Below are 12,722 nucleotides of genomic sequence, written 5' to 3'. Positions count from 1 at the left end.
CCTCACACTCCTAGTGCTCAACCCGAATTGCTAGGCATTGTATGAAACAAAAAGATTCATGTGAAAACAAGGGTGTCAGTTGCAAGATTTTTGTACTATAACGATGTTCCCTTCAATGCTTTATGTAGTCCATATTGAAATCAATTAGTCACAGTGATTTTTGTGTCTAGTAAGGGGTTCAAGCCCCCAACTCGTTATGAGATGAGTGGACTGTTGTTATAGCATGAGGTCCAAAGCATTCATCAACTTGTGGAAGAGCAAAGAACTTGGTAACAAAGAGCCTGCACTATTATATCTAATGGGTGCAGAGGTGGCAGGAATAAGACGCTCATCAACCTTTCTAGTTGATTCAAGAGGACAATTGGTATTTCTAAACTCAATTGATGTCTCTGATCAAGTGAAAAATGCGGAGACTTGTGCAACATGTTGGATGAGGTGGTGGTGGAAGAGGGAGTCAGTAATGTCATCCAAATTGTGACTGATAATGCAACTGCATTTGTTACAGTCAATAGACTTTTGATTGATAGGCATCCCACATTATTTTGGAGCCCTTGTGTTGCCCATCATCATGACTTGCTCCTTGAAGACCAAGACAAATTGGGTTGGGTGGAGATGGTGGTTGAAGATGAAAGGAATATCCTAAGTCTTATAAGAGAGCACATTGATGGTAAGAATCTTGTGCAATTGAGGGCCACATGCTTTGCTACCAATTTTCTCACCTTGAAGAGCATATTAGCCACATTGCCAAACTTGAGGTGGGTGCATTTGTGAGTGAGAAATGATTGGAGAATTCTTATGCCGAGAAGGCTGAAGCAGAGAAGGTTGTGAAAGTTGTGTTTGATGTTAGATTCGGGAAGCTAATGGAGATCATCAATGCAAGTTTTCAAATTTGATTGATGATTTATTGTATAATTTTCAAATATTGCAATTTGCTGATTATTGTATAATTTTCTCTCTAGGTGTCAGAAATATTGGTGAGGCTTCTACGAATGGTGGATGGGGATAAAAACTGTATGGGGTGTCTATATGAGGCAATGGATAAGGGCAAAGAAGCCATTCAGCACTTGTATAAGTCAAATGAGACCAAATATAAACCCATATGGAACATAATCGATCATAGGTGACAACTACACTACCATATTCATGCAGTTGTCTACTACTTGAACCCCAAGTCCTATTTCTTCAACACTTTTAGAGAAAATGTCGAGGTTCAAGTTGGCCTGGACACAAGTATTCAAGGATTGGTTGTTGATTTGGACCTTCGAGACTGTACCATCTTAAAATGGAAGTACCCATTATTCAAGACCTTTTAGCTCCCACCCTCTGGTGACCTTATAGACCATGGATCAACTTGTGCTCAATCGGCTCTTTCTCCTATTCTCTCCTACTTGCATTTTCATCTCGTAGTTCCCGAGACCCTGAATAGGTCGACCTTTTCCCTTGGGACTTTAGGTCCTAGGACTAGTTTTCTCTCGGGATTGCAAATTCGAAAATCGGGTGACCCTGTCAGCTTGCTTCATTTTCGTGCCTGAAAACTAGTGTAAAAGGAAGCCTAGGCACTTCATTTTCACATCCAAGGACATCTATCATCCATTAGAGCAATTAGAAGGCACCAATACTAGCACTCAAGCAAGCAAATTTGTAATGTCCCCAATTTTAGCAGGTTCCTATAGCTAGGAGAGTTCAGTTCATCATTGCGACCCTCATGAGTTGACAGATAGTTTTGAGGGTCTCTGTTAATTCACTTTCTATTTTTAGTAACTGTGGGCAATTACTACTTTTAGCAGTGTAGTGGAGGCACCTATGTTTGGTATCATCAGTATTGGATTGGATCAATTGATGGAGCTTTACATTATAAGTTGTTAATTAAGACTATCTTAATAAATGACTATCATTTTAGTGTTATAATTTGATGGTGTATTGAAGAAGTCTTTTAAGTGAAAAGTGATGCAACGGAGCCAACCATAAAAGTCTTCAAAGACTGAAATAAGTCCTCAAGATCCTCTCCACTAAAGTATTGAATAAAAAAGGTGTCTATTTCAAGCCAAAGTGCTCAAACACTCATCACAAGTGTTAAATGGGTGGTTCAAGGTTCTCACAACCCAACCCAAACTAGGCAATCCTAATCACTAGGACAACCCAAGTTTCCAAGACACCTAATCACTAGTTGCTTAATATGCACAGTGACAACTTTTGACACAAATCTCCTAAAACGCAAACTAGGACCAGGGGTGACTCTAGGATGAACACCTGGTCTATTTAGGTCCTAAACAAGATGTGGTGATGGATAAACCCATACTGTGCAACTTTCTTCCAAAGGTCACTTCACAATTCCAATCCTACGCTTGCAGCCCTTTAATATTGCAAAAGAAGCCTAAAATGAACAAACTCCACACAACCACTGAAATGAGTCATGGATTTGGATACCTTTTGGGGTTCACAAAACATACTAGAGCACCAAGACTTGAAGGTATTGATCGATCAAGTATTATACACCTTTTCTCCTAGGCAATTAGCCTTATTAAACCTCCATTTTCAAAGGAAGTGCAATTTCTCCTTAACAAGACCCCAACTTAGCAGTTGGAACATGAAGGGGCACACAAATGAAGCCTAGAAACGAGATTTCAAGTCCTGATGACTTCTCTGTAGCGAGTTATGGGAGTTGTTGCTACATGGTGTAGATATGCGCATAGGTCTTGCATGCCTAGGGCATCAGTTTCCTTCCTGCCTCTTACAAGTTAGCACTTAAGACCAAATTCATCTTAATGTACAAGGTCAATACTTGGATTTGACCAAAGATTATCAGATTCCCAAGGTGAAATCCCAAGTTATAACCAATTTAGTCTGAAACCCTAGGTCTAGGCAAGAATTTGTGACAGTATTTAAAGGAGCTCAGATATCTAGAGTTAGAAATCGATTCAGAATTTCAAATCAAATGCATTGGAAAGCTAGTTCATCAAGGAATCCAAAAATGTGGCCCAATCAGTCTGATGTGTCCGTACAAGTCCGTACAACCAGTTACAGCATCAGATTTACAGGAAAATAGTTATATTTTATTGATTCAAAGCAAAAGTTACAACATAATAATCCTACCACCCACCTAAAATGGCTATGTAGGCATCCCCAATGGTCACAACAACCTTTAAAACCAAATTTGGCAGTTGGGGAGTGAAAATACAAATTTTGCAACTTCTTGCTAAAAAGTTGCTTGACAACTTTTTAGCAATTTTGAAATAATTAGCAACTTTTGCAAATTTTTTACCAAATCATGGTCAAGATTTAACTAAATGATCCAACGTGGATCCAAAAATGTCAAAAACACGGAAATAAGGAAATATGCTAAGATCTAAGGTTATTTGACACCTTTGAACAATAGTTGACCAAGGGCTTATAATGTGTCAATCTTGGAACTAGGTCTTACAATTGGGTCCAAATAAATTAATCTTCATTCCTAAACTATTCTAATAGTTCATAGGACCTTCAAGAAGTCCTTCAAGTGTATAGAAACACATAGTTTTATGAGGGTGCTCCTGCACCAAAAAGTGTCTTCATGAAGCTTTTAGCTTCGGAGTTATTTATTCAAAATTGTTAAATGAAAGCTTCTAAGTAAAAGGTGTATTGAAGAAGTATCTTTAATAAAAAGTGTATTAAAGAAGACAAGTTGCACTTTGTATTATAAAAGAGACTTCATGAAAGAAAGGGATTCATTCTTGTCTATTGACTTTTATTACTTGTGAATTTTGGCTGAAGGTTTCTTCAAGGATTTGTGAGGATTGGTTCCTCTTCTGATCTGCACTTTAAATCATTGAAAGACAATGGTGAATTGTGTTCAAAAATACTGAGATAAATTCTGATTATATTGATTGGAATTTTGGTTTTGTTGTATACCAAAATTATCCATTATCTTGCTGCAATTTGAACAGGGTTTGGATGCCAATCATTTCCTTCATTTTGGTGTGAGTTTGTAGTTGTTTGGGAAGGCCATTGCTAGCCGTTTTTGGAGAATGACTGGAGTTGTGACTCATACCCTGTTTGGATGTGGTTTTGCTTGCCTTCTACTGTAATTACTGTTGCTTGAAGGCCGTCTTTTCCTGTGAGTTTGTAGTTGTTTGGGAAGGCCATTGCTAGCCATTTTTGGAGAATGACTGGAGTTGTGACTCATACCCTATTTGGATGTGGTTTTGCTTGCCTTCTACTGTAATTACTGTTGCTTGAAGGCCGTCTTTTCCTGTTGCAAATTTAGCATTTACAGCCTGTAAATGCACATACAACTTGGGGGCCAATTTCCTTGCAGAGGTTGTGGTCATTAGGAAGTAGCATTTGCATGTACACAGCCTATGTTTGGACCTGTTTTGAGGTGACGTTGCAATCTGTCAGGCAACGTTATTATCTAGACCTGCTGCTCATTGGATGGGCGTTGAATTTCACTAAGTCTGTTGCAACTAATTTGGACATCAATCATAATCAGGTTTCTAAATTTTAATTGCATTTACATGATAACAGATTGTAATAAATTGCAAGTTTATAATCGCAAATCATTAGCTTCATACTGGCATTGTTATCAATTGTTAATTCGGTATTCATTTCAATATATCATTTACATTTGAAAAAAAACAAAAATCATATATTGCAAAAACTCAAAAAAATTGTAAAACTTCATTAAAAAAGGAAGATTTCTTCAACAAAGATTCGAAGTGAGCCAGCAGGGTTCATTGCAAAATTTCCTAAGGCATTTCAAGCATCCATCAAGCATTCAAAGCATTGAAGATTCAAGGATCATTTGTAAACATTTCTTCTTCAAGATTTAGCATTTTGTTCGTCATCAAGGGAGGAGATCTACATTGTGGCATTCATCATCTTCTTCATTGATGCACATTTACATCAATGGCTCCATGATGTGGTTTTGGTAGATCCATTGTACTTGTGGAGAGTTCCTACATCCTTCATTGCACATTCAACATTGACAACACACATGCATTGCAAAATCCTTTCATCAAGCAAGGTGAATATTTACATTTGTCTTGCTTCCTTTCATGCTTTACATTACAATTCATTTCAAGGTCGATTCCTTGATCCAAGCCTTAACCAAGGGAAGCCCTCCTCCAACAAACAAAACCAATTTTTCTTCTGTGCAGGAGGAGAATATCCACATTCTGGTTATAGATCCAAAACTACTCGTTGAGACTTTTCTGGAGAAGTTGGACGATTTGTTACAATGCCTTGGGAACATGTCCATCTTCTTGTAAAGTGTCCGGACACTTTCCCACCAAGTCAACTTGTTCGTGGGGTCTGCGAAAAATTGGGTTTTCCGGGTTTTCTGTCATGATCAGAAATTTGCAATCGGAAATTCTATTATTGTTTCGGAACCGTGATTTTCAGAGCAAAAAGACATCTTTTGTCACACATCTCAAGGTAAGTCCTTCATCATTTATTTCACCTTTTCACATAGACCTATTTCTATATTTTAATTTGGCTTATTGCGTTATTTAGCACCTACACCTATCTTACACTTGTCATTAAATCAATTGGTTCAACTCACATTCACATTACATATCTTAAATCAATTAGCATTGTGTGAAAGAGGACTTGCTTGCATACTTCTTTGATATAATTTGGGTTTAGCATTAGCATCCCTTCATCCATTTGGATTATGCTAATCTAACTTGGGTTATAATAAGAGTTATGTTTGGAGGCCCCTCTTTCTCTTGTGTTCAATGTTTGATGTGTGGAAATGGTTTGTTAGTGAATTCACCTAACATAGTTTACATCATTAACATCTATCCATTTTTCACCACTAAACAAAGACCTCGTACTTCATGAGTTACAAAGCTATAAAATGTAAGAGGAACCATTGTTTTCTTCTCTGATTGCAAATGTAGGAGATACACAGTGAAATCAGGTAAAAAAGAACGTGTTTAGTTTTATTATACCATTTATTTTGCTCATTAAATTTATTAGAATCTTCACCACATCATAAAGAACTTTTTTTATGGTACCAAAACACATAATCTTCAAAAGCTTGTCCTCTAAATATTATCATAGCTCTGTAGTGCTTCTGGTTGCGAGAGAAATTGAATTACTTTTCAGAACATACACATAAAGAAGTGCAATAGGTTTATTTAGAAGCACTAGAATAACTTGGTTTATGCGTGATACAACCTTTGGTTGCATGAAAGAATGTGCAAGGGCAAGCTTGAAATGAAGCACTTGAATTTGATGAGATTGATCCATGTTCAGCATATTGGATTGCCCCTCTTGAAGGTGATGATGTAGATGCGCATGTGGATTCTTTACTGACTGATGAGCAGCTAGTTGAGTTTGAGATGGAGGCAGATGACTAGGATGTAAAAGTGGCAGCACGTGAGGAGGAACATGGGCTTGGTCATCCATCTGAGTCTTTTGTTGAGACTGAGACACCTATTCATGCACTTTTTAAGGATGTTGCGCCTGCAACTACTTCAGCCTAACCCACTCAGCAGCAACGATCTCTTTTGAGCTTTAGTCGTAGACACAATTAATGATTTCTACTTCTAGTTTTCACTAATACTATTGCTTGAATTTAATATGCATTCAGAAGTTGTAGCTTCATATAGTTTGATTTCTATATGTATTGAACTTATTTTTATTCAAATGTCATACTTGTTTTTTGGTATATGATTCTATGATAATCTACTAGGTTTTAATTGTTATGTATTTAACTCAAAACTTTGATTAATATATGGTGGATATCTCAAATTAGTATATGTTCTACAAATTTGGGGTGTGTGTGTTTAGTTACCAAGGTTCGTCACTTTGCCCTTTGAACCATGTATTGGTTCGAACCACTACCGAATTCGGGTCCAATTCATCCAAAATTCGCCTAGGGTTCAAAAATATTTGGAGCATCAACAACTCATTGATTTTCCTGCAAGATGTATATGTAGGCATCCCAAGTTGCATCTTTGACATAGAGTATGTTTAATTGCACAAAATGAACTAGACTAGATCGTGAATGTGGAGACAATGAGCTTCTCTAGTGGTACACATGAATAGAATAAATCCATCATTGATGGATAGAACAATATTGCAGGTATAAGTCTGCTTCTTTTATAGCATGATACACTTCTTTCCAAGCGCTTCTTCTATGCCTATTGTAATAAACGAGGCTTTTGACAAAGGAGCTCACTTGTTTGTATTCAACTTGTCTAGCAAGGTCTAAGTTATGCCAATCAATTGGACAATGATTTGTAATGATGCTAAGATTACAACTACAAGTTTAAAGTTTACGGTGTTTATGTTGTTTAAATGATTAAATCATATGATTTTATGATACTATGTGACAATCTAATTTTAGCTTATGCTTCTAGTTCTAAGAAATTGTATATTTTCAAATGTACAATAAAAGTGTCAAATTGCCAAGTTTTTGGCAAATTCTGAGATTTTTAAAAAATTTGAGTGGGCTGAGATATTGTGGAGTCCAAGTTTTCCAAAACTTTGTACTATATTATAATGAACATGTAGTAGAATAAAATCACAAAGCCTACTACACATTCATGTAAACAATGTAGGAAAACAACTCTCTTCTATTCAATATGAACAAGGAAAATAAATCTGCATATGAAGGTCTAGATGACCAAGAATCAGGGTCCTTGTGATCACAAACTTGGAAAAGCATCCTAACTAATTTGAGTGTATGCAGGTGTACACACACATGCAAATAAAAGAGTTGGTTACAAACATGAATGGTTCCAACCAGCACTACAGCTGTTATTGTGCCTACCTTGTACCTAAAGATCGTTGACAATGCATTGATTGTAACGTCCCCTATTTGAAATAGGATTGAATAATAATAATAATAAATATAAAAATAAATGAATAGTAACCAATTATATTATATTATTCTTAATGAAAAAACCAAATATAATGAAACGAAATGACTTTCTATTCCAAAAGCTGCCACCTCTTGGTTTGGAAGATATAAAAGAAGTTCATACTCAGTCAATGGGGGAATATAGAATATAATAGAGGAATTTTGGTAAGAACAACAGAATCAAATCTGAGAAATCACCACAGAATATCTACAGAACATTCCACACAATACTGGAATTGTGGAAGAAATAAAGAAAGGGAAATTAATTACACATTGTTTGAAACTATATATTAAATACAGTTAGATCCCTATATAACCAATAGCATCGGGCAAGTAAGGAAAATAGATCATAAGGGATCTATGCATCTACGTGACTGGTATGAACAGTTTGCCTATTTAAATAATAAACTTAAGAAATATCAGAGCACTATTTTAAACATACATGCTCCAGTCTAGTTATTATTTCTAACATTTAGAAGAAGAGGCAACAAGGGAGAGGCCTGTGTAAATTCAGCCAATTGGTCAGTCCCAAGATAGGATAAAGATCAACGAACCCAAGTGCCTTTTGCAGACATGTCCAAGAAAGGCTTAAGGGCTTGGATCTATATAAATCTTGAGGGAAACCATTGAGTTTGGTGTCTAAGCAACCAATTGCATTTCAGCATTCTCATAAACGGGAATAATAAGCACAATAGCATGGTCTTCTCATTTCACATATATAGCTTATTACTATTTTAACTACAGTAGCTATCTTTATAGCATGAGTTATGTTAATATAATTTGATTTAAGTATATTAAACATAAGTTCAATTACACATAATTAGTTAAACTTACATCGGGACATTACAAATGGTATCAAAGCATGATTCTGCCATTCTCTAGGGTAAAAGGACAAATCAAGGAATCATTCTAGTAGATAAAAAGGAATCTAGAAATACATACATGTGTACTTGAGAAAATATTGAAGTAAAGAAACAAATTATAAATGTTATGTATCGAAAGAAACATTTATTTCAATCAGAAGAAATCTAACAAGGTGCGTATAAAGTGTATGCTTCATGCATTAAAGTGTATTCTTCATTATGCTTTGCATCTTCATATATTCATATATTTCATACTTACAAATGGATGTGATTCTATATTAAACTAATCTAGAATAGTCAAACTCAAGTATGAATGTGTAATTACTCACAAAAGACCTATATTAAAAATCATATTGCTTCAAGACAAGCAATTTTGGGGAGAGTAGGGCTGTGACGTCCCCTATTTGAAAATAGGATTGAATAATAATAATAAAATTAGCATATTAAAAAATGAATAGTAACCAATTATAATATAATATAATTAAAGAAAGAACCAAATATAATGAAAGGAAATGACTTTTCAACTCCAAAAGTTGCCACCTCTTGGTTTGGAAGATACAAAAGATAACTTCATACTTAGTCAGTGGGGAAATATAGAATATAATGGAGGAATTTTGGTAAGAACAGCGGAATAACATCTGAGAATTCACCACAGGATATCTACAAAACATTCCACACAACTATAAGAAAGGGAAACTAATTACGCATTGTCTGCAACTGTATATTAAATACAGTTAGATCCCTATACCACCAATAGCATCAGGCAAGTAAGGAAAACTTTCAAATCATAAGTCAGGGATTTATGCATCTATGAAACTGTTGAACAATTTTCCTATTTAAATAATAAATTTAAGAAATATTATAGCACTATTTTAAACATACATGCTCAAGTCTAGTTATTATTTCCAAGACTGAGAAGAAGAGCATAAATGCTATAAGGGAGATGCGTGTGTAAATCCAGTGAATCAGTCAGTCCCAAGACAGGATAAAGATTGATGACCCCAAGTGCCTTGCGGACATGTCCAAGAAAAGCTTAAGAGCTTGGATCTATAAAAACCTTGAGGGAAACCGTTGAGTTTGGTGTCTAAGCAACCTATTGTATTTCAGAATTCTCATAAACAGGAATAATAACCAAGATAGCATGGTCTTCTCATTTCACATATATAGCTTATTACTAATTTACCCACAATTGTTATCTATATAGCATGAGTTAACATAATTTAATTTAAGTATATTAAACTTAAGTTCAATTACACATAATTAGTTAAACTGTGACATTACATTGATCTAGAGAGCACCAATAGGGTGGCGCACCATACAATGGTGTTGTTCCATAAGGCATGTCCATATTTGGAAAAATGTATGGCATTGATGCATGTTGTTTTTCTACATCACACCAATTTGTGTCTCTATATGTACAACATAGGTGAGAGCTCAGACCATCAGGGTAATGCTAAGATCATCAAAACTCTTTCTTGTGCCTCACTGAAGGAGTCAGCTCTCTCCACTGGATATCCACTCATGCATACTCAACCTCAAACAATTATCTTCCCAAGTCTGTTCTTCTCTAGTAGCTTATCAAATAGTTATATTAAATATTTAAAAAAGTTGGAGCCATATATCTTTTATACTAATTTTACTCTTATTTTCTTTAGACTGGATAGACAATTCTCTCATCAAGTTAGGAACACAAATAATTATCTAATGTTCTCTTTCTTTGCAAAAGCTATTCCATGTGTTGCCTCTATACTTGCCTCCACCTTACTTCTAGTGATGGGCTCCCTCTTCTAGTCAGAATAACCTTTAGGAAGAAGAGTGTGAGAGAAGAATCATAGATCTAGAGATATAGGTTAGATATGTTTTACAGTTTTACTTTCTTGCTAGATAAAATTGTTGACATCTGTAGGACAAATCTCATGTTTCGTGAGTTGGTTGAATCTTGTTAGTGACTCTTTAATATCACGGCTCGTTAGTTTGTAATTTCTTAATATGACTATGTTTTTCATCACTTGTGATTGCAAGTCTATGAGTACATACTACGTACAGCTGACAATGCATAAAATGATAGTAATACAAATGAGGATAAGTAATTGAGCAACAAGATCTACAACATACCTACAGAAAATATAAGTGAATCTATATATGTCGCATACAAATAATCTTATACACATAGCACAATACACTAGATGTAGAAAACATGAATGCTTTCATTATGCTAATATGCAATGTGTCTTGTCTCCATACAATATAGGTCTTGTCTTTTAATTTTAAAAACTCTGTCAACAGTTATCAAGATAAGTATTCAGAAAATAATAGTAACAAATGGATATGTTGGATCTTTACAAGGCTAAACGTGATCAAAAGATTAATAATTTAGTAAGCATAAGTGATTGACACATCATTATAATATGTAATTTTAGTCATTAACAGCTGTAAATAAGCACAATAACACGTTACCCAAAAATGTCTACATCTATATAGACTGCATTGACTTTCCAACTGTTGTGATAACTTTGCAATACTTCCTTACTTCGTTGTTAACCACCAGGAAACAAAGCATCTTTTGACAGTAACTTTCTAAATGTCTCTCATATATCCACATCATAAAGAGAAAAAAGGTTAAAGAAAGCTGCACTTAGTCTCAATTAATTGAACACACCAAAACTTTGCTTGCTTATTTAAAGAGAGGTTTACTTAAAGTACAATCCCTAGTGAAAGTATTATGGGGAATGAGAATACAATCAAGGAAATTACATTTATCTGTGTTCTACTTGTGTATTAATGCATGAGCACATGTTTGTATATGTGTGTATGAGAGAAAGAGAAGGGGAGGGAGAGGGGTGATGTGAATGCATCAACATGATTTAACCCATTTCTAGGATTTGTTCACAAACACAATAATTTTAAGTATAAATGATAAAGATTACATACTTCAGTTTGTGAAAATACAAATCTCGTTCTTCAAGCATTGAAGCTGATAGCCTCCAATCATATGGAACAGCCAAAATAGCATTTGCATCAATTCCAAATTCAACACACCACTTAACCCATTCTCTCCAAACTGAAGACAGTGGACCTGCACCATTATCACATAATTACAACTCAAAGAATAATAAAATACAATATGTATTTGATAAATATGATACTGTGTTCCAAACAAAAGAGCAAAAACCAGATAACTCCTCAACAAAAATGCAATAAAATCATTCACATCTTATTTTAAAAGTAGAGATAAAATTTAATATGAGCATTAGAAATTCATATCCCATATGGTTCAACTTGTAGCTAATGAGTTGTTTGAAATTAAATTCTATATGAAAATATATCTTTTGAGTGCATTAGCTATAACGATGTCAATTGGCAGAAACAGGCAGGGAGGGTTTTCGAAAGCACCCAAGGCTGATTTACAGTGATTGATTCAGTAGCAGACACCACTATGGATGGAGAAACAAGATTCAATCTTGTGGTTTCTAGACCCACAACAGCAGGGATGGAAAATGGCCTCAGACAGGGAGGCTCAATGATTACAGAGGTGGGAATGGAAGGCAATGAGAGAATAATTGCAGAAGACCAATGCCAGGGTTTCTTCGTGGCCAAAAGTGTGTCAAGTTTCAGCAGATTGAGCAGAAGTTCTGAAGGCCAAAAACGCAACAGGTTGATCAAGTGGCAGATCAGCCGGCTAGTGGGAATGAAAAGATCATCCATACAAGGACTGCCTCAACACAGGTAAGTAATAGGCAATGGCTAGAATCTATGGCTTTTCTCAAAGCAAAAGCTCTAATCATGAAATGGTTGGGTCCTTGGCCCTCTTTGAGTGAAATAAATAAATGGTGCAAGGATAACTTAAGTGGGTTTTACTCCTTGAAAACATTAGTGAATGGGTTTCTTCTGGTGATATTTGACACCAAAGAAGATAAGGACTGGACCCTTCAAAATGGCCCTTACATGCTTGATGGAAGAGGGTTATATGTGAAAGACTGGAAGCCAAACTTTGACCCAAAAAAGGAAGA

General features: G+C 35.4%; 1 protein-coding gene across 2 annotated transcripts in view; it reads right to left on the bottom strand.

Moving 5' to 3' along the window:
- The window catches only part of PSAT1 (phospholipid sterol acyl transferase 1), a 285,872-nt gene that overhangs the window by 183,372 nt on the left and 89,778 nt on the right, over positions 1-12,722 (bottom strand). For both annotated transcript variants that reach the window (XR_016358477.1, XM_089808807.1), the window contains exon 3: positions 11,644-11,788. Coding sequence is in view for 1 of the 2 variants with exons in the window: in XM_089808807.1 (XP_089664933.1) it covers positions 11,644-11,788 (145 nt within the window). In the remaining variant the exon portion in view is untranslated. The remainder of the gene's footprint in view (positions 1-11,643; positions 11,789-12,722) is intronic.

This window comes from Cupressus sempervirens, chromosome 11 (assembly GCF_028749045.1).
Source record: "Cupressus sempervirens isolate cs-2001-9-10 chromosome 11, ASM2874904v1, whole genome shotgun sequence".
In the NCBI taxonomy this organism is placed as follows: Eukaryota; Viridiplantae; Streptophyta; class Pinopsida; order Cupressales; family Cupressaceae; genus Cupressus; species Cupressus sempervirens.
The sequence above is the reverse complement of the archived record's forward strand: the minus strand, read 5'-3'. Positions and strand labels throughout refer to the sequence as shown.